General features: G+C 50.7%; 4 protein-coding genes across 12 annotated transcripts in view; 2 read left to right on the forward strand and 2 right to left on the reverse strand.

Annotated features, from left to right (window-relative positions):
* Positions 1 to 3106, reverse strand: part of LOC4576873 (uncharacterized) — a 136710-nt gene extending 133604 nt beyond the window's left edge. For 3 of the 6 annotated variants that reach the window (XM_061642446.1, XM_061642444.1, XM_061642448.1), the window contains exon 1: positions 2835 to 3106. The gene's annotated coding sequence lies outside the window, so the exon portion shown is untranslated. Of the gene's footprint in view, positions 1 to 308; positions 672 to 2708 lie in introns of all 6 variants that reach the window. The other 3 variants (XM_061642449.1, XM_061642447.1, XM_061642445.1) reach the window with 3 other exon arrangements.
* Positions 3107 to 5080: 1974 nt separating this feature from the next.
* Positions 5081 to 7825, forward strand: LOC1273803 (enhancer of mRNA-decapping protein 3). The gene is made up of 2 exons (XM_312817.5): positions 5081 to 7068; positions 7171 to 7825. Exons 1-2 carry the CDS (start codon positions 5742 to 5744, stop codon positions 7485 to 7487), a joined length of 1644 nt encoding a protein of 547 aa, XP_312817.5. The 5' UTR covers positions 5081 to 5741; the 3' UTR covers positions 7488 to 7825.
* Positions 7826 to 7935: 110 nt separating this feature from the next.
* On the reverse strand, positions 7936 to 9592 carry LOC1273804 (DALR anticodon-binding domain-containing protein 3). Its single transcript, XM_312818.5, has one exon. It carries the CDS (start codon positions 9399 to 9401, stop codon positions 8181 to 8183), a length of 1221 nt encoding a protein of 406 aa, XP_312818.5. The 5' UTR covers positions 9402 to 9592; the 3' UTR covers positions 7936 to 8180.
* A 177-nt stretch (positions 9593 to 9769) lies between these two features.
* Positions 9770 to 21077, forward strand: LOC1273805 (E3 ubiquitin-protein ligase Nedd-4). 4 transcript variants are annotated; one of them, XM_061649733.1, is made up of 7 exons: positions 9770 to 10711; positions 14271 to 14432; positions 14546 to 15211; positions 15775 to 16353; positions 17425 to 18281; positions 18367 to 19059; positions 19146 to 21077. In XM_061649733.1, the coding sequence occupies exons 1-7, from the start codon at positions 10601 to 10603 to the stop codon at positions 19246 to 19248; spliced, it is 3171 nt and encodes a 1056-aa protein (XP_061505717.1). In that variant the 5' UTR covers positions 9770 to 10600; the 3' UTR covers positions 19249 to 21077. The 4 variants fall into 4 exon arrangements, with proteins under 4 accessions (XP_061505717.1, XP_061505719.1, XP_061505718.1 ...); XM_061649734.1 differs by lacking the exon at positions 9770 to 10711 and adding an exon at positions 11117 to 13821; XM_061649735.1 differs by lacking the exon at positions 15775 to 16353.
* The last annotated feature ends 80 nt before the right edge of the window (positions 21078 to 21157 follow it).

Here is a 21157-nt window from a genome sequence, read left to right on the forward strand (position 1 = left end):
GAGTGAATGCTCCACAGATTGATTGCGAAGTTGAGTTGGGTTGCGTTGTGATAATTAACTGTCCAGCCCAGCAGTTGTTGGAGTTCCAGCGGCGGAATCTAGATGCTGGGGAGCAGCACGGAAATAATTATGTTCGGCTCACAGGCCATCATAGAAACAGATTCAAACTATTCCACTGCAAATGAAGGCTAATTTTCTGCTCCAAGCGGGCAATGGAAGGAATTGCAAAATTTAACTTTGACTTGCTTTAGTTGGACGATATCAAAATCTAAATCTAAAGCTACCTACAACAACGTTAGCAAACTTACCTCAATGTTCTGCCCCACAGTGAACGCAAACGACAGAGTTCGCAGCATCCGCAGCAACTTCAACTTGTTTCACGAAACCCGTACAGTGCAGCCATCAAATTAAGTCATCATTTCGATGCTCTCTCTCTGTTCTACCGGCCAACCTCGTCACGGGCAGAAACGAATTCAGAGTCATCAGCTCTCAAATTGTGTGTGTGGCCCAGCGTTTTCTTCAAAGACGGTTTCCGCACTTGTTTTCTTTGCGTGTTAATCGCGATTGTTACTGTCGGCATTCGACGGTGGAGGTTAGCAAAATAGTGCGCTGGCATTGGAGTCTGCGTCTGCTCAAGGCACCAGCAGGTAGCACATTATGGCACTGCAGCGCTGCAGGGTACGGGCCACCGACGGAGAAAAGGGGAGCGGACAAAAACTACGTAAGAATTAATGGCCTTGCCTCTCGTTTGCGTTTCCCTTGGCTCACGGTGAACCTATACATACATGCACATGCACTTTTACACCCTTCATTTCACTTTCATCTTACAGTGCCGCGTGTTCGTTTTTACTTGCCGCCGGCAGTTACCGCCGCTGCCATGCCCCTCAAGGTAAAAATGGCGAGATACAAGGCGAGGGAGATGGAGGGGAAGGGGGAATTCTGCTCACTAAGGGTGGGTTTTTATTTTATAATTTGGCATTACTTACACAACAGGAATGATAAAATGAAGAAAAAAAACTGCCAAACCTATCATTGAGCAACCTTTCCAAAAGAAGGCAAACAAACATAAACCAAGTTTTACAAAGCTAACACCTTCTGTATGATCAATTCTTTTCACCCTTTTTTTTCGATTAGACAACATCGAAACATCTAATTAGCGGTAACGAAAGGTTTAAAGCACGGTACCCAGCGTGGCACGTGAACGATCGATTTGCGCTGCGCATAATATGCGTGTGCGCTCTGCGACCCGTTGCCGCCAGTGTGACGAATTTAGCATCAGCATAGGAGAAATCTCGATGCTCGATGGAACGTTCTCTCTCTCTTTTTTTTTTTTTTTGCTTGTACTCCTCTATTTTTTACCAAAAAGCTTCCCCCCTACAGCTCACGGATGTTCCAATTTTTGCTGGACCCTTCTGAGTCTAGAGCAAACCTCCTAACTGAGTTGCGATCGCCGTGTCATGTCTTCTGTTGCTCTAGTTTTCGATCACGTTTTCCCTCACCCAGTCCCGTCTCCGAAACGTCGAAGAAAAAGGGCAGGCCCGGCATCAAGCAGGCTTTGCGCTGATTGACATGCTTGAATTTTGTCCTTTGGCAGCCGACTCACACACACACACGCGCGTAAACACACACACAGAGCACAAGGCACTCTTCGATCTTTGGCAGAAATATATTAATATTTCACTTGCATCACAAAAACAACAACAAAAACTGTCCAACCCCGCACAGGGAAAAGGAACGCGTTCATTCATCCTCCTGCGGCCAGATTCTTAACGAGCCGCACAGACACGGGTTAAAAGGGGGGAGGGGGATTCTTGAAATGTTGCTGTTTGGAACGTTAAATGATTCTGCACATTTGGCACAGCGAGGGTGCACCACAAAAAAAAAACAAAACAAAACCAAAACACAAATAAAACCCACACACCCGCCCATTGAAGCATATTAAATCACACAACACTTGAGCAGGGTTTGATTTGCATAACTGTTCCCTTGCTTCTAGTTCTTTGAAGCAGAGATTTTTTTTAAATAATATGCACGGAGACACACACACACACAATCACAAAATAGAATTTGTTTACACTTTCTTAAAATTACAGTAAAGGTTACTTGAGTTTGCAATAAAATTAATATTAGGAATTAAATTTAACCGTGATAGTACGTTTGACATTTCTTTCTATTGTTTGCGAACTGCTAAGTACAATTCACCAGACACACACAGTTGCGTTTTGTTGATGGAGCCTAACGTCGCCTAATGTCGAATGGCCTTTGGCAGCTGAACTGAACCCAGACGACAGGGGAAAAAACGGGCTTTGGGACTGGCACACGAATGCAGCATAAAACGTGTCACCACAAACTTCATCGCTTAGAAACACTCACACACACACGCAGACACCAACTTTTGGTTTCACACTCCCAGCAGCGAGCAGCCGCAAAGCTTGGGCCATTTTTGTAAAGCGCTTGGCCCCAAAAATCGGGCAATATTTTACAACAAAACAATACAAAAACGCAATCCACCCGCTAGACACAAACGCACCAAACACACACACACACACAACACATTCCGAATAGACGACGGGCTTGAAAGGGTACCGTTGGTGTGGGAGGGTTGGTGGGAGCCGTCAGACTCCAACCACAAACGCACACCTTCGTCAAAACCGCACACACTCACTCCGCCACATAACGTACCACCACTACACGATCGACGCACACACCTTTCACACCGCTTGCCACACACATAAAACCGGGGGGTCCACAGCAGGCCGAACCGAGTGTATGGTGTACGTGGGAAGGGGATAGGGGGGAAAGGTACAAACAAAAACAGAAAACGCTCCGCTCACCTTTGCAACGCTTACTGCACACGCGAGTCTTGTGAGCCGGTTTATTTTTTTTGCTTTTTGCACGATTGAAAGATAAACGCTTTTTGCTCTGTTTTTTGTTGGTCTTCTGCGTGTAGACCCTACTGAAGATACCACACACACACACACAGACAGTCACACGCACACACACGGAGAGGATAGCTGTTGCGCCGTTTCGTGAAGCCGACGAGGTAGGCACGCACGACCTTTCGCTAGCACGATCTCGGAAATACTCACAGCCACCAGTGCACGGCAGTACCATGAACGTGCCAGCATCGCAGCAACTTCCAGGCTGCTACGATTCGCGGTGTCGGCTCTCTCCGCCGTACACAGAAGCAGCGGTGAGCAGCGCAGAGAGTGCGTGAGAGCAGGGTTCGTTGGGAGCGCAGCAGCGTACGCGCGCACGTTTTGGTTACTCTCGAAAGGGGAGTTTTGCCCCACACGGTTGTCAAACACGCAGTGCCAGGAAAGGCACAGTAACGGAAGGCAAATAAAAGCCAGCTTAAAGGGACAGTACGCTGCGTGAAATGATTCACTTTCTTAGCAGAATTGTTGTGATTTTTGTGCATAGAAAGTAAAGCACTAGAACGTTGCTACGATTTTTTCAAGCTACAAGCTACCGAGTTGTACAGCCCTGCTCCCAGCTGCTCCCCGCATTTTCTAACGGCACACACACTCTCTCTCTCTCTCACTCTCTTTTGCTACACTTTTTCCCCACCATTCGCTTCCCTGCTGCGCGGGGTGGCCTTTGAGGGTGGAATGTTGTTTATGTTTTTGCTCTCGCAGGCATCGCATAACATTCCCGCTCCCAGTGATGAGTTGCGTTGCTGGCCGAGGGGTTGTGCAGCGCGGGGAAGGGAGAGTAGTTGTACGCCTTGGAGCCACAGAAAAACTGTTGCTTTTGCCCTTCGCTATTCGCGACACCGGTGAGAATTTCACCAGCCCCTTGCTCATTTTTTTTTTGTGCAGTCTGTTTGCTTTGGGTGGCTTTGGGTGGCTCTATTGGGAAAGGGGATTTAGCTCGATCGACTACACTCGCAGGCGAACGCTCTTGTCACATGGCCATCAAATGTGTTCTGTTAGGCTGGAATCGCATGGAAAATTAGACTATTCTTTACCTTTCTAATTTGCGACCGATAATTGTTTACATTTCAATTCACACGACCGGCCACCAGTTTCTTGGCCGCCTTCGTCGATAAAGGTTGTTAGTCGAATCTGGACAGACGGATACAGAAACCCGGATGAGAAAAGTTACCCAGAATGTTGCTCGTATCTAAGCAACAGTTTGAGAGCGCGCAAACGCTCAGTTACGAAACGATTTTTGAATCAGCTGAGCTTCACGATGGAAATCGATGAGCAACTGGAGTTCAAATTCGTCGCATGAAACGCCAATTTTTGCGGTCCAATAAGCCATACTTGCTATCCTACTTTGTTTCATGCTGGGCCATGATTTTTGGACATTCTGTCATATCAATATTTATTATGAATATAATGGCGAAATAATAAAAATAATAATTTAACATTGCCCAGTCCATGGCACTTTAATGAAATTGTGTATTGAGCCACTCGAATCAATAACCCGCCGAGGAATGGATTTGCACAGATTTTGAGTGCTTCGTTGAATTGAGCAAATTGTAGTGTCTGAAACATCAGCCACGTGCTCATGATGTGCAAAAATTTTGAAGGACACAGCCCAAAAAAGTAGATATTGTGAATTGAATAAATATGACAAACATCCAATTGCTACTTTTGTCAGAACTTCATTTTCAAATTTAAGATTTCGCAGGAGCTTGACAATTTGCCTGGACAGTCTGAAGTTCGTGCTCGAATTCATTCGAGCAGCCACTTGGGTACTGCCTTAAAGAGAGTTTACATGGAACCACTTCAATCTTTGCCCATCAAAAAGCACTTTAGGCTTTTTGATTTATTCAATTTTAAGCTTTTTCATTTTACACTTATGAAAAGTTTTAAATTTTGCAATGACTTCGGTCAATTTTCATAATTATAATTGTACTTTTGAATTATTAAAATTTATTGGAAGTAGTGAAGTCAACCAGCTTGGTGTACGGCTAGAAACAGAATGAATTGCATTTCATACAAAAACTTATAACTACACAAATTCATAGGTTACTATGATTAAATTACTCATAACCCAAATACGGCTTCCTATAATTCCAATAAAATTTGACACTTGCCAAACGTCAGCCCGTATAAACGGGCCTTCACTTGCACAAACAAAAGGAAGAAGCAGGACAGTTCGCACACAAGAAAACAGTGTGATGATGTGACTAGAGCAGTGACGCGAAAAAGTGGATATAACTTTGAAAAGAAACAATTTCAATCCCTGTTGTGAATTCTATGGACGAACGATTGTAACAAAGAGCAAAACGGTTTCCACCGTGCATCCCCCCTTCCTTCCCCATCACGCGAAAAACGCGAAGGAAAAAAGGGGTGTATGCGTTCTGGGCGACTCGGCAACACACTTTGGGTGTTAGGAAGGACAGCGGAAGGAAGAGAAGTGAAGCAGAGGAACACATTCGCGAACATTTGTTGTGTACCAACAAGCTCCGAGCTTGCCACCTTTTTTCCCGAACAGTATTCTTTTGTGGTGTGGATGAGCGTAGAAAATGTGTGAAGATTAGTTTTAGTTATTTTTTTGTTTACTTTCATTCATTCATTTGTGTTTTTACCTTAAACTGTACGTTTTACCAATACTGTGACGCCGCGACCTACGTGTGACCCCGCGCAATATTCACGCGTTTTGTGTCAGCTTTTCCTCGCAACACCGTGCGCGCATTGTTTTCGGCGACAAAGGACGCCAACAACTGCATTGTGTCCAAAGTAAGCGAACTGAACATTAACATCCCGAACAGGAAACCGACCACGAAAATGGCCGACAAATGGGTGGGCAAGTCGGTGTCGATACACTGCCGGAACGATATCGGCATCTTCCAGGGTATCATCAAACGCGTCACGCCGTCCGTCGTGGTCATCACGAAAGCGGTCCGGAACGGGATACCGCTCAAGAAGAACAATGTGGAGGTGACGCTCAGTGCGGTCGACATTGCCAAGCTGGATCTGATCTCGTGCAGCAACGTGCCCAGCATTCCGTCGAAACCGGTGGCCACGGTGGCCGCCAACTCGGGCATGGTCACCTCGCTGGACGACCAGTACGATGGGCTGAAGCTGATGAATAATGGCAAGCAACATCAGCAGCAGCAGCAGCAGCAGCAGCAGCAACAGTTCCAGAACGGCACCGGCAGCGCATTCAAGCTGGCCACCAAATCACCCGCTCAAAGCAAGTATGCAAACACACCGAACAACACGACGCAACCCGTCGTCGGGCAGGGCAAAAGCACCGCCAGCAGCCACCCGATCGACATTAACAACGGCAGCGCCCAGAACCACATGGCTTCGTCGTTCACCGGCGGCTTCGTCGGATCGTTCGGCAATGGGCGGCCGGTGGCCACCGTCAGCCAATCGCTACCGCACGTGGACGGTAGCGCGAAGAAGAACGGTGGCAACGGCAACGGGAAGACGTCCCGCAGCCGGAAGAATCTGGCCAAGGACAGCACGTTCGGCTCGCCGGACGACGATCCGCTCGAGATGGAGGGAGACTTTGATTTCGAGAAGAATCTGGCCCTGTTCGACAAGCAGGCGATCTGGAACGAAATCGACGCGCACCAGACGAAGGCGTCCGAGGCGGCCGCCCGGCAGCGCAATGCGCCCAGCTCGGCCGCCAAAACCAAGTACCGGCACGATGAGAATGTGCTCGTGTCGACACCGGCCCAGTACCGGCAGATCGTGGTTCAGCGTGTGGCGTCCCGCGACGCGCAGGAGTACGTGACGGACGAAGGGCTGGTCATACCGTCGATACCGGCCACGCTGCGCCACACCGTCGAGGAGTACGCGGTCAGCATGGGACTGTCGCGGGAGCGGCAGCACGACTTCCTGGCCCGTGGTGCAACCGAGCTGGCGCTCCAGCTGCTCGGTGGATCGAGGCGCCTGACGCCCAACAACCAGCACCAGTGGCCAAAGATTGTGATCGTGTGCGAGGGCAAGCTGGACGAGGTTGGCATATCCACTGCCCGGCAGCTGGCCAGCCACGGGCTGGAGACGGTCGTCTACCTGTGCTCGCTGACGGAAGCGACGCAGAACAGCTCGGAGGTTCCGCTGTACATGGCGACGGGCAACAAAATTTCCGTTGATGTTAATAGTAAGCGTTTGTTGCGGTGTTCGAAAACAACAACAAAAAAGATCGATAAATACTTACTTACTTTTCTTTCTCTCTTTTCTTCCCCTCCCCCCTCGGCAACAGCTCTACCTCCGTGCGATCTCGTGATCGCCTCGGTGCAGAACCCGCGGCTGACCGATCAGCTGCGCAAATGGATCAGCTACAGCCGGGCGCCGGTGCTAGCGATCGATCCGCCCGGGGCCGGTCTCGAGGGTGTCTCGATCAAATGTTCGATACTGCCCATCCTACCGCTGGACGGCATCGACCAGAACGATGCCTGCGGGCGGTTGTACCTGTGCAACCTGGGCATCCCGAATCAAATCTTCCGCCGTGCCGGCATCACGTACAAAAGCCCGTTCGACAAGTTTGTCATTCCGATCCACCGACGAAAGGACGAGTAAGATGACGGACGGGCACCCATGACAAGATAGAAAGAGGGAGAAAGAGAGAGACAGTGAGCGAGAGAGATTTATAGACAGCGTTTCCGTTTCCATGCGGAGAACAACACTTTTATTTCCGGTTTATTTACGTCTTCTATCAAAAAAGGTACAACACCTACCAGCTCCTACACCAATGGAAGAGACATTTAAATTCCGAATCATCCTGTTCCGATTAGAAATGCAAAAAGAAAACTGAAATGCTCCGACCACAAACGTAAAATAGACTCGAGTGAAAATTCTTCTGCAATAAACAAGGCAAACCAAACCCCCCACATAACCTCCCGGCAAAACACAGCAAACCATGGAATTGATTTACTTAGCGCGAAAGAAACGTTTCGTGCTCGATTTGTACTGCGCACACTACAGCAACGGACTTTCTTTCTATTGTCAGACATCAGATAAGGCGCGATTTATAAAATGCATTCTTTTTTTGATTTTTTCCAATTTTATTGAAAAAAAAGTATGGTGTCGACACCGTAAGCAGTGCCATCATCTCATTCGTATGGCTGATTCTTTGAGACATTTTTTTTTTTTTTTCAAAATATACACAATGTCGATTGTAACAACAGTCAAGCTTAAAATAGGGCGCTCCTGCGAGCTGGTAAATAGTAGTTCTTCTCCTCCCACGCCTCAACGAACGTGCACAACGCGTTTCTACATCTCCTCGACGGGCTCCAAATCCAGTATGTTCAGTATGACCCGCAGCATATCGAACAGCGAGCGGATGAGGTACAGTCTGGCCAGCATGACCGGTTGCAGCCGTGGTCTGTTCTCCGTTAAGATTCTAACCCTGCGGTAATACTTGCTCAGGCACTTGATCAGGCACAGCGTAAAGTTTAGCAGGTGGTACGGTGCGATCCGTCCGTCCGGCTGGCCGTACCCGATCGTCTGCTGGATCGTGTGCGGGAAGCGCATCAGGTACGCGTACAGCAGCAGCCACTCGTCCGGGTCGGTCAGCAGCGAGAAGTCAATGTCGGCCACCGGCGGTATGGCAGTGCCGGCGCCCTGCTCCACCAGCTCGGTGTGCTTGCGCAGGATCGACGCCAGCCGGGCGTAATTGTACATGATGAAGGAGGCGCCCTTCGACGAGCACTGGTTGCGCAGTATGCCCTGCTGGCTGCGCATGTCGATCACGTGCGTGTGTCTGGTGTGCAGCATGTCGACCATGGCCGCCGACCGCCCGAGGCTCGACACGAGCCGCTGCAGTTTGCTCACATCCGGCAGCCGCAACCCGTACCGGTGCTGCGCGATAAGCTGCATGTCATTCGCGCGCAGACCGATGTACTGGGCCGCGTTCTGTATCTCGCTGCCCGTCAGCACGCTGCCGCACAGCAGCTCGATACACTGCTCCGGCACCGCTTTGCTCTTTTGCTGCACAATCTTCACGCGTGTAGCGTTCGCGGTCGGGCAATCGGCCAGCTGCTCCTCGCCCGTCTGGACCACGGTGTATCCGGCGTGCTGGAAACAATTTTTCACCACCGTTCGCAGCATGTCGGCCCGGAATTCCGTCAGCGACATGGTGGTCCACTCTTTGCTGGTCGGTGCTTCGATGTAGATGGTGCCGGCGGTCGGTGCACGAGCATCGGCTTGCCATTCTTTCTCGACCAGCGTGGCCCGAAATGCGGCGACCCGATCGAACCAAATGTGCGCCACGTTATTGGCGATGGAAATGGCACCGAACGGCAGGGGCCACTCCCTGCTCGCGGTAAGCAGGGCCTGCTCGTCCAGTGTCAGCGCGCTGTCGGCTTTGCTCTGCACGAGCAGATCGCCCATCTGGCAGAGGTTTTTGTCCAGCAGTTTTATGACGGGTGTGTGGCCCCGATCTTGCAGATAGGAGTGCAGCAGCTTTTCGGTTTTCGTTAGAATTCCTTCCATTTCGTTTGCTTTGCAGTTTGAATGAGTGTTGTAGTCCCGTGCAGCGCGATCAACAGTTGAAAGACGAATAGAGACTGTTCGCGAGCGATGTAAACAAACATGACATTTCGTGTCGATGCGGGGGTACCAAGGTATACGGAGAGGCAAAGGTGTCCTAACGTCTGATTCGTATAAACATTTACATTTGTTTCAAATTGTGTGCAAAAATCATTATCAAATGAGCGGAAAAACTGAATAATAATTTGTTACACACATTTTCATAATTGCATTACCTCCCTGCAACACTCCACTAGACGTTCGTGCCAAAAACAGCATCCACGCGTGCTCTATGTGCAGCAACCTTGGCCGGCTATGTTTCGCATCAGCTGTCAACACTACGCAGCGGAGGAGAGGAGACAAAAAAAACTGCGATCGAAAGAACATCGTGCGGAACGGGACCAAAGTGTGGAAGAACATAAAGAAATTAGCCCCACATACCACCGCTCGGGCCACGGTGGGGGAATTTCGTAGCAGTTTTCGTTTCCGGTGCATTGATCGGGTGCGTGTGGTGTCCGTCTCCTTGCAGCATCGTGCGATGCATCTCGGGCTCCTCCCCCACGGGCACAACCTGAGCGGATGCTATTCTGTGTAATTTCTCGTGATTCATTGCACGCGCAGCAGGCTGAGTGAGAAAAAAAGGGTCGTGCGTGTTCGCAAGATTCGGCCACCAACATTAGCCCCTAGCACCATCAGGCAAAGCAAAAGGCTACGCAGTACAAAAGCATTGTTCTAGGGAGTAGCGGGGGGAAAAGGTCGTGGAGCGGACCGCGTAAGTGCATAATCGGGCGAGTACAGCTCTCCCACCCCATTTGTCGGTGCAAAACTCTGTCGTGGGATGCACCCCCCAGCACCCAGTGTGAAGCGTGCATGAGCGGGGTAGTGGCATGTGCAAACCCCTCCCCGTGTTCCCCCCTGTTCCAGTGCAGCGCAAACCCGTTCCGCCGCACTGCCGCACTTCGCTCGATGACTAATCCATCCAACCGTATCGTCCGGCGCAACAATACCGTGGTGCAGCTGGTGGTGGCGGCGTAAAACACTCCACCCAGGACGGGCATGCGATCGCAGCCCAGAGCAGCATTCAGACGACGCTACTACTACTATCGCCGCACGGTCCGTCACCGTCCGGTTCCGGTCTGGCGCAGACTATCGGGTTAAACGTCATGACACCGCAGCGACCACCGCGGCGAAGGGCCCAGTCCGTGGGCAACTCGAGCTACGGCTCGAGCCCGGCCCTGTCGTCCCACACGCCCCGAGGATCACTCTTTACCGCTGTAAGTAGAGGAAGGGGGAGGGTGGGCTTTTAAGGGTGTGTTGGTCCGTTCGCGACGGGTTGATTGTTCCCGACCGAGGACATTTTCACAAAAGACGCTGATGCTGCAAAAGAAACGGCCTCTTCTAGCACATCGCTTCCGGCAGGCGAGTCGTTGACGGCTTTTTTCATCGCACAAAGGGGACGACATCGTTTCCCGTTTTTCCCCGTGTTGCAATCCCGGTGGGGATGAATTTTGAAACGTGTGTCGCATTACGGCAAGTAGTAGCAGAAGAGCAAAAAAAAAAAAACAAACACACACACTGCTTCAGGTGGACACTATCTAAAGCTGTTGGGAGAATGATGATAGCCCTGGTGGTGGATGCACTGATAAGATAGCCCCGCTGGATGGATGTTACGGTTCACGGGGAGGAACACACACCGAACGGTTCGGTCGGTCGGCACTGCTCGCCCAGCGGATGAAGCACTTCAGCGTGATGTGCGTGTGGGAAAAGGAAGGTGTGCAGAACGGGAAACGATTGTTGTCAGTATCATCTCTCACGTGGACGAACGTATGTTAGCTTACTGCTAGCGAACGGAGGGATCTACGGGAAGGGGACAATGGACTGTCGGGTGGTGGCACAAAACAAAACACAAAGTGACACAAGAGAAAGGCAATCATTTATGCGGCTTATTGGGACCATTTGACACAACCATTTTGAACCAAAGCCGTATCTGTTTGGTGCAAAAATGCTGATGATGCGAAAATCGTTATCACTAATTTGTAAACCGATAAGCCGATGGGAAGTTTGGTAGAGCAAGAGAGCTATTGGCACAATTGAATTGATTGATAATGGAAGCACTTTCACAACTGACGTCATTGGAGGCAATTCAATGTTTGCCAAAGTTAGGTTCGCGCTTTGCCTTTTCGACCACTTAGCAGGCGTAGAAATGGAAGGGCATCGATTTAGGTTGACAACGGGATTTACGATCATTCGAAATGCATCTGCTGTCAAACCTTATCACTCGCTCAGAACTTTTAGCACACACTGATAGTCGGAACATAGATGGGCACATGGAGGGTTGTGAATCCTTTTTTAGTTAAATTAATTTTAATTTTTTTCTGTAACTTTTGCCCTTTCTCGTTGCACTGTGCTGCTTCAGTATGCCTAACAAACAATTCTTCCGTCCCAATCTTCTTAGGTACAATTTGGCAGGCTAAAATGTCGTTGCCGGTACAGAATTTTGGATTAGAAAAATGATGCTCTAACACTCTAACACTCTCACACCGGCACGCTTCTAATTCGAACCAACACATTGGAGATATTATTGGGTATTTCCGCGATCGTTGCCGGCGCGAAGCTACACACCAACTGGCGGTGCGTGGTGCGCTAATAATGCTCACGGTCGCTCGCACGGAAACTGGTTGTCACCTGTTCCACACCGTGAAATACTAATTTGTGATATATTTATACACACTCACAAACTTCAGCTCGCTGTTTCTCTCTCTCTATCTCTCTTGTTACGTTCCCCATCAATATCTAGGAAGAGACTTTTGGAGCGTTTGTGTGCAAATATTTACCCCGTCGTCCAACAAACACTTTGGCAGGTTTACGTTTTCAAATGTCCAAATCGTTGTACATCACAAGACACGGCACCCACGTTAACGGGAGCCGTAGCTCAACTGGGCTATCTTTTTTTTGTTCTCTCCCTTAATCCCGATTCAAAGACACACGCACGCACACTGATATGCTGCCACGCAGAATCGATTCTTCCCCCGTGCTGCTCTTCTCTTGACTTATCTTGCCACAAAGCCAAGAGCTGATGTGAGATGGGATTTTCCCACCACGTTTAATCCCGGGTGGCTTAATTTCCAAATCAACGCCGATACACGATAAACGGCGTTTATCGTGGCTGTGAGTCAGCGTGGCAAGGGCCACTGTAGCAGAGTGGCATGCGAGCAACTTGTTTTGGGCTACCAGTAGCTGCTGGCTTGAACACAGTAGTGTGGCGGCAACCCTTTCCGGTGTTGGCGGTGAGCAGTTGATGACGCAGGATACATACACAAGTTGCGCTGTACAGTATGGGTAGCCGGGTGTGAAGGAAAGGCGGACAAGTGTATTCCCTTGTCACGCTGCCCTTATCTGCCATTCACTATCGGTGATAAGCGTCGATGGCAGAGAGGGGTTTCGGTGCAAAAAAAAAACCTCTCGTAGAGCTAGTATGTGTGATCGCTCGAATCTCTTGCTTCACGTCCTTAGCATGTAGTGGATGGATTTGGATGGACACCCTTAGCCCAGCCGCTACCTTCTCTCCTCTACAGCTACGTTCATTTGTCACGGGGCGAGTTGAGTAAAACGCACACGCAGCGACTAAAGGGACCGCTCTAAGTAGGGACGCTCTCACCAACACTGATCTAGGCAAGCCACCCCAGCAGACAGCACCCTCTCAGCACCCGGCAGCGACGACAACAACGACGCCTGCTACGATATCCTCTGCGTGTAATGTACCACGACCAGTATCGCCACCACCAACCGCGCACACACTTACAGGCCCGGTTGAGCGATAGACAGCAAGGCAGAGTACTGTGTAGTAGAACCAGAAATAGCACCACACACAACACAGTGTGCACGTTCGGTCGGTCGGTCGGTCGGTCAGGCGGCCTCGGTCAGGCTCCAACGCTCGCACACTACCAAAAGTCCGCAAGTGTGCAGTGAGAGTCGTTTGTGGCGGCGATTGTGTGTGCGTCGAAGAGTCGGAGGGCTGAGTCGGGTGCGTGTACATGGTTGCGAGCAGATGTTACCGCGGGTTTTGCTGCTGCTTGTTGCAAAACTGGCTGCCAGTTGTGTTTCATCCGGGTGGAAAAATTGCGTTTTCCGTTTGGTTTGCAGCGAAGCTGCACGCGCCCCCCTGTATAATTGTGTTCTTTGAGAAGGAGGCGAAGGAAAGTGACCCCGATGGGGTAAACATTTCAGTGACTCAAAATTAAGTGCGACCAAAAACGATAGAGAAGCGAAAGGAAGCGAATCGGAGTGACCTAAGGGGAGGGGGTTATAGTGTTCTGAAGGGAGGTTCCCCGCGGCAACCAACAAATCGAACGAAATGACGCGAACCGGGATGTTGATCAACTTGGTAGGCATTGATTGTGAAATTAGATTCTTTCTACTCCCCCCCCAGGCTGGATGGGTTATAGCACAATTTTCCACCATATTCGCAGATTGTGATTATTTTGGTCGTGCCGAGAGGGATTTGCTTGATAAGCAAGGGAAGCAGCAGCGGAAACGCGCGCGCGTGATTAATGAAATCTGCCAGTGCACTTGTGTGGTTGTGCGTTTTTATTGATTAGTTTCTTTTTTCTTTTCTTTTTTGCAAATCAATCCCTCTCCGTCGTATCTCCGGGAATGCTGTGACTTTTATTTGTGACTTTCATCCTCCAGAAATATGAGTTTGCTAATGTACTTTCTTTCTCTCTGTCTCTACCTTTTCTCGGACCTTCTATCGGGCCGACCCTGTTGCATCATCAATCGTTGCTGGTGTTGGTGATGCCGTTGATGCTACTGATCGAACAACAAATCGCACAGAACGAGGAAGATGTATGCTACGTGCGCATCCGGGTCCTGGGGGCGAGCGGGCTGGCCAAGAAGGACATCTTTGGCTACAGCGATCCTTACGTGAAGATTGAGCAGAACACCATCACCGGCGACGTCAACGTGGACCACATGGTGACGAAAACGAAACGAAGGGTAGGTAGTAATCCTGGCCCCGATTCTCAAATCCCTTCCCCCTCCCCCATCCCCCCCCCATCCTCCCTAACCACATCTAATCGCACCCCTTTGCCTTCCTCCTCCCCCCGCAGACGCTGAACCCGGTCTGGAACGAGGAGTTTGTGTTTCGCGTCAAACCGAACGAGCACAAGCTGGTGTTTCAGGTGTTCGACGAGAATCGGCTGACGCGCGACGGCTTCATGGGGCTAGTCGATCTGACGCTGATCAATTTGCCTCACGAGAGCGACCAGCGCACGATCGCCCCGCAGCGGTACACGCTGCGAGCCAAGCGCCAGTCCAGCCTGCGCGTCAGCACGAAGGTGCGCGGCACGCTCGAGCTGTACCACGCGATCATGCGCGACGACGATCCGGCGATCGGGCGCACCCGCTCGGCGATCGGCGGTAGCAATCGGGCATCGGCCACGAGCACACCGCTGGCCGCGCACCGTAACGCCGGCCTGTACCCGCAGCAGCAGCTGCCCCTGAACCATCCGCAGCATCCGCAGCACCGGCTGCACCAGTTGGCATCGCTGACGGCGCAGCCGAACGATGCGCTGCCGCCCGGCTGGGAGGTGCGGCAGGATCCGGTCGGCCGGATGTACTACGTGAACCATATCGCGCGCACCACGCAGTGGGAGCGGCCCACCATTGGCCCGTCCCAGCCCGGGCTGAACGAGATGGTGGCCGCGTTCCAGCGCCGCTTCCACATCAGCAACGATCCCGACAATGGAGGCAGCGGTAGCAACAACACGAGCATGGTAAGACCACTTGTCCTGAGTGGGTTGTGTACACAGGATCATCATATTCCGGGGGGTTTGTTTTTATGCGCAAGGAGTTTTTTTTTAGGTGAGATGTTTTGTTTCTGGTTTTTGATCCTTTCGCTAATTTGGCTGTGCTGAAATGTTTGTATTTATCGGACACGTACCAAAAGTGGGTACAGTTTGAAAATCATTCTTGTCTCTTCCTAATATGTAGTCATATCTCATGTGGTGCAGAGTTTTATCCACGAATCTACATATAAATGTGACCAAAATCACAAAAAAAAACATTGCTTTTGAAAAACAAGACATCGAGACATGCTTAAATGTCCATCGACAGGGCCGAACATTCTTCCATTGCGCGTCCTACTGCCACAAACGTTTGTTTTTTGTACCACGTCAGTATCGCCACGCGCTGCGCGACTTGTCCGGCGAACCCCTGTCTCTCTCGCCGCGTCCATCTTGTGTAATTCCCACACGCATTCAATCCGCATCTCGCATCTCGTTTATTCCACCTGTACGCCCATCCCGTGTTTATATTTACCCCGCTCTCCCTATTCAAGGCCGACACTGTCAGTATTACTTCGGAAAATGGCGACACCACCGCGGCGGCGGTCGGGAATAGGTCGGGTGCCCCCGGTATCGGCTCACCGATGGTGCTCGCAGCCGACCACCCACTCCTATCTACGCTGATGGCGCAGTCCGGCGACGGTGGAGCCTTTGTGGCCACTCCGGAACGTCCTGCCAGTGCACCGCGCGGCGATGACGCGGAACCGACGGTCGGGCTGTCGCCATCGCCCTCGGTCGCTTCGATTGCTAGCAGTGGGGCGGGCGGTACGTCGATACGTCCGATACGTCCGGCACCTCCGCCCCCACCCGGAGGCGGCGGCGGCGGCTCGTCAGCGTCGTCGGCCCGCGCCAGTCCCGTCGGCACGCCGGTACCGAGCCAGCGACGCCGATCGTCACCCGGCAGCAGCGAAAGTGCACAGGCGACCGCGATCGAAGCAAGCAGCGGCGAAGCGGGAGACACCACGCCTGGTCCGTCCGCACCTATCGCAACGGCTGACGACGAACAGCCAAACGCAAGCGCGCCGGTCAATGGAAGTGCGGAAGGCGGCGCCCCGTCCACTGTTCCACGGGAGGTTTGTTGAATGTTCCGTTTCTTTTTTTACTCCTTTTGTTGTGCGCCAGTGGAGGGTGCAAAGCGTCTCCGGCTGGTTTCTAACTTTGTTTGTTGCATCGCTCACCAACGAGCTGCCAGTGTGCAATCTCGCCCCGTTTCTTGCTGTTTAACCCTCTTTAATAACCCTCATTTCATAACCCTCATAGCGCGTCCTCTTTCTGCTACCGCTGCTTAGCTAGTCGCTACTACAGCTTAACCCTTACCTTTAACCATCCGATTCGATACTGATTTCATGTACTGTGGAGTAGTGGTGAGCGTAGTTTGCGGCCAGAAACGATCGCAATGAAGGTAGAGCTCGCATGTCAAAATTACTAACGGTTGCAGTGTAGCGTGCGTTTCGTACATAGATTAACTCTACTACCTCCATATCCTATTCATCCTCTCTATCTGTCTTCTTCTCAACAATATTCTCTCTCTCTCTCTCTGTTACCATCCTTCTAATCCCGTGCTGAAGGTGGTAGGGAGATATACGGGACCTAGGTGACGGTCTTCCTGTAACTTTGTTCAGTTATTTCACACTTGATCATTTACCATGGTTACGGGTTGTGTATGTATCATCATCATCATCATCATCCAGATTGTTTTCTCATACTCGCTACACGCTATACACGTTTGGGGAGCACTAGGGAGGGGTGGAAGTTACTTAGCCGTTTTTATTTCGTTACACACTTACAGAGGTTTCCAGGGGTTCTCATAGTTGTGGAACACTTCCTCGACACTTTTTTATGGGATGTGAACTTCATATTATGGAAATTGGACTCTATGGTACACTTTCTGGACAGGCTCCTTGGAAATTCCTATTGGTTTTGTGTAACAAGAGTGCTGTAGAGCTAAATTCCCATTACATTAAGCTCTTTTCATATAGGAAAGAGTCAACAAAGTGTCCCACAGCTATGGGAACTCCTGTTAAATCCTGTATTGCATGCAATCGTGGAAAATGTGGGAAAATGACACATTTTTACGCAGCAAGCACAAGTACACCACGTACTCACTTTCTCCCGGCAATCTCGGGTCTCCCCTTCCCCCGCAGGTCAGTGAAACTGCAACGTCTTCCATCGGTAGTGAACAAACCGCAGCGACGACGCCCAACCGACCGGACACTGCGGTGGCCGTACAGCCGACGTCGCCGAGTCATCCAACGACTCCGGCACCGGCGGCACAGCCGAACGCGACCGGCCTACCGCCCGGCTGGGCCGTCCAGGTAGCGTCGAACGGGCGGCTGTTCTTTATCGATCACATTAACAAAACCACCTCGTGGGTCGATCCGCGCACCGGCCTGGCCAGCACGATACCGAGCGCCGCCGGGTCCGACGGGGTTGCGGGCGGCGGTGCTGGATCGACCGCCGGCAGCGGCCACGGCAGCCGGGGCGATTCGCGCTCCTCGGACGACAACCTGGGACCACTGCCGGAGGGCTGGGAGGAGCGGGTGCACAGCGACGGGCGTACGTTCTTCATCGATCACAACACGCGCACGACGCAGTGGGACGATCCGCGGCTGTCCAATCCAAAGATCGCTGGCCAGGCGGTACCGTACTCGCGCGACTACAAGCAGAAGTACGAGTACTTCAAGAGCCAGCTGCAGAAACCGAGCAACGTGCCAAATAAGATCGACATCAAGGTGCGGCGGGCGTCCATACTGGAGGATTCGTATCGCGTCATCAACTCGGTCACGCGGCTCGACCTGCTCAAGACGAAGCTGTGGGTCGAGTTCGAGGGCGAGACGGGGCTGGATTATGGGGGGCTGGCGCGCGAGTGGTTCTACCTGCTGTCGAAGGAGATGTTCAACCCGTACTACGGCCTGTTTGAGTACTCGGCGATGGACAACTACACACTGCAGATCAACCCCAACAGTGGGCTGTGCAATGAGGAGCATTTGAACTACTTCCGGTAAGAGAGAGCGAGAGAGAAAGATAAGAATCCTAGCCCTGCAACGCGCGGTCTAATCAATTTGTTATTCGATGCGCTTTTCCAGGTTTATCGGGCGCATTGCGGGCATGGCAATCTACCACGGCAAGCTGCTGGATGCGTTCTTCATCCGACCGTTCTACAAGATGATGCTGCAGAAGTCGATCGACCTGAAGGACATGGAGGCGGTCGACACGGAGTACTACAACTCGCTGCTCTACATCAAGGAGAACGATCCCAGCACGCTGATGCTTACGTTCAGCGTGGACGAGGAAAGTTTCGGCACGACGAACCAGCGCGAGCTGAAACCAAACGGGGCCGATCTGGAGGTGAGCAACGAGAACAAGGACGAGTACATTCGGCTCGTGATCGACTGGCGGTTCGAGGCGCGCGTCAAGGACCAGATGCAAGCGTTCCTGGAGGGCGTCAGCTCGCTGGTGCCGCTGCATTTGCTCAAGATTTTCGACGAGAACGAGCTGGAGCTGCTGATGTGCGGCATCCAGAGCATCGACGTGAACGACTGGAAGAAGAACACGATGTACAAGGGCGACTACTACGCGAACCATGCGGTGGTGCAGTGGTTCTGGCGCGCCGTTCTGTCCTTCAACAATGAAATGCGATCCCGGCTGCTGCAGTTCGTGACCGGCACGTCGCGCGTCCCCATGAACGGGTTCAAGGAGCTGTACGGCTCGAACGGGCCGCAGCTGTTTACGATCGAGAAGTGGGGCACGGTGAACAATTTCCCGCGCGCCCATACCTGGTAAGTAGAGTGCGGTGCACAGTTTCTCCCCCTCTTGGTTGCACAATTCAGCACAATGTGACGCTAACGTTGTTCTCTATTCGCAGCTTCAACCGGTTGGATCTGCCGCCGTACGAGAGCTACGCCCAGCTAAAGGAAAAGCTAATCAGCGCAATCGAGGGCAGCCAAGGTTTTGCCGGCGTCGATTAATGCGCCTCCCCCCCCCTATGCTGCGGAACAATACTGGAACACGAGTAGGACATGCAACTCCGCGACAACATTGTGGCACGTATACCTGCACGAAGCGGTTTTTTTGTTTTGTTTGAGATTAAGGCAATCTTAATGCCTTTTTTGTAATTTTTGGTGCCCACGCTGGTGGACGCACGGATGTGTTTAAATGTGTTTGGCATGATTCCCATGTCCCAAGCTGGAGCTGGCCGGTTCCCACTGGTAATGCGCAAATACGCAAAACGGAAAGCCATAGGTAAATGACTCTACTCGTGCATTGATACACACCCACGACCCAACACATTCCGTGGTAGAAGATTAATTATAAATCAGATCGCCTGTTAAAGAAAAGATAGAAACTAAAAGAAAATAACTATTTATCGGCCCGCTCTCGGGTGTTTTTTTTTGCAAAACCGAGCAAAATGGTTGTACATCGGAGTGAGCAGTGAAGGCAGAATCAGGGGACAGTACAGGAAGTGCACTATTTTTAGGAGCATGTTATCCTAACCGTATTAAAGTAGAGAAGCAACCAACAGAAGAGACCACATGCCCGCCTGTCAAGTGCATGTTGCGTAATTGGCGCTTTCTATGGTTTTGATAAGAGGATTAGTGCCTTCAGCTACGTTTCTCTGTCGTTCCTTTAAATGTTTTTAAACGCACTTTTGTGTAAAAAAAAGAAAACTTCACAAAAACACACCCATTTAACACACGAAAACGAGGACAGGCAAAACCAAACGCGATTCCAAAACGTTTCATTGGGTTGTGTATTGTAAAGTTGATTGATTTTAATTTCATCTTGCAGCGGAGATCGGTAGACTTTTAAGAAGCACACATACACACTTTCGTTTGCATCACACAAACACACAGACACCAAAATATATTTGAAAAAGGTTAGAAAACCAGAGGTTGAATCCGTAGGAACAAGGCAAGCACAGGGAAAAGTCCGGTGCACGCATTATTTATCGGGAGCTCTGTGGCGCTCTGTGTGGAAAGTGTCGTAGGAAAATAAGGACGTAGAGCTATCGTTACTTATGGATTTAGCCACTAGCAGCAGCATCAGCAGCAGCAGTAGCCAGGCCACCCCACACCAACGACCCGCAAAACGGCAACAATAGCTTTACAGTTAATCTTCGCGAAAAAATTATGCCGGAGATTTAAGGAACAACCGCCGTATCTCTCCTGTTCTCCCTTGACATGTTCGGCGCACAATAATTAAACGTGATTAGTGGGATACGATAAGGTGTGTTAAAAAGACCCCGTAGCAAGGACTCCTTCTGCGTGGTACTCAATAATTCCCGAACCCCTGTATTGGCCGGCATGGCCGCGTAGGTCGTTACGCCAAGAAGAAGAAGAAGAAGAAGAAGAAGGTGTTAAAAGTGTGCGTTGTAAAATTACGCCAAAATGTTGCTGGTGGCAACCGCCACCGTCCCCCCCAAAAAAAAAGCCACCCCTCTTATCCATCCTCTATACTATACTATCCTTAGTAGTAGAACTATCGTGCGGTAATCAGTACGCAAATCCTGTTGTCCACGTACCGTTGGTGTAGTGATTTAGTTAGCAACCGCGCGACGGTCGCCGTCGTTGCATCCGGTGGGCTAATTTTTGCACAATTGATATATGTTTATTTTTATTCGATCGAGAAAACGGAGCGAAACAGTATAATAGAAGCGGTTGAAGTATGAAATTTACAGTGGGAATTGAAGTAAACGAGAAGCGGAAACACATACAAAAGTGATGCTAGTTGTAATATTTGGTATAAAAAAAAATACACAAGAGAACAGTAATAAAGCATTACAAATCGGTTGCTGGAAGTGAGATGAGTAGTGAACTTTTCGAGCTATTTGAAAGAAACATATAAATACCTTATCGAGCGGTGGAAAAAAAAATCCTG

Source organism: Anopheles gambiae, chromosome 2 (assembly GCF_943734735.2).
Source record: "Anopheles gambiae chromosome 2, idAnoGambNW_F1_1, whole genome shotgun sequence".
NCBI lineage: Eukaryota > Metazoa > Arthropoda > Insecta > Diptera > Culicidae > Anopheles > Anopheles gambiae.

Excerpts from the sequence above, each read along its gene's own strand:
- LOC1273804 (XM_312818.5), bottom strand. The coding sequence starts at position 9,401 with ATGGAAGGAATTCTAACGAAAACCGAAAAGCTGCTGCACTCCTATCTG.
- LOC1273803 (XM_312817.5), top strand. The coding sequence starts at position 5,742 with ATGGCCGACAAATGGGTGGGCAAGTCGGTGTCGATACACTGCCGGAAC. Across the intron at positions 7,069-7,170 it reads AATTTCCGTTGATGTTAATA|CTCTACCTCCGTGCGATCTC; the intron begins GTAAGCGTTTGT and ends CCTCGGCAACAG.
- LOC1273805 (XM_061649733.1), top strand. The coding sequence starts at position 10,601 with ATGACACCGCAGCGACCACCGCGGCGAAGGGCCCAGTCCGTGGGCAAC. Across the intron at positions 10,712-14,270 it reads GAGGATCACTCTTTACCGCT|AACGAGGAAGATGTATGCTA; the intron begins GTAAGTAGAGGA and ends CAAATCGCACAG. Across the intron at positions 14,433-14,545 it reads TGACGAAAACGAAACGAAGG|ACGCTGAACCCGGTCTGGAA; the intron begins GTAGGTAGTAAT and ends CTCCCCCCGCAG.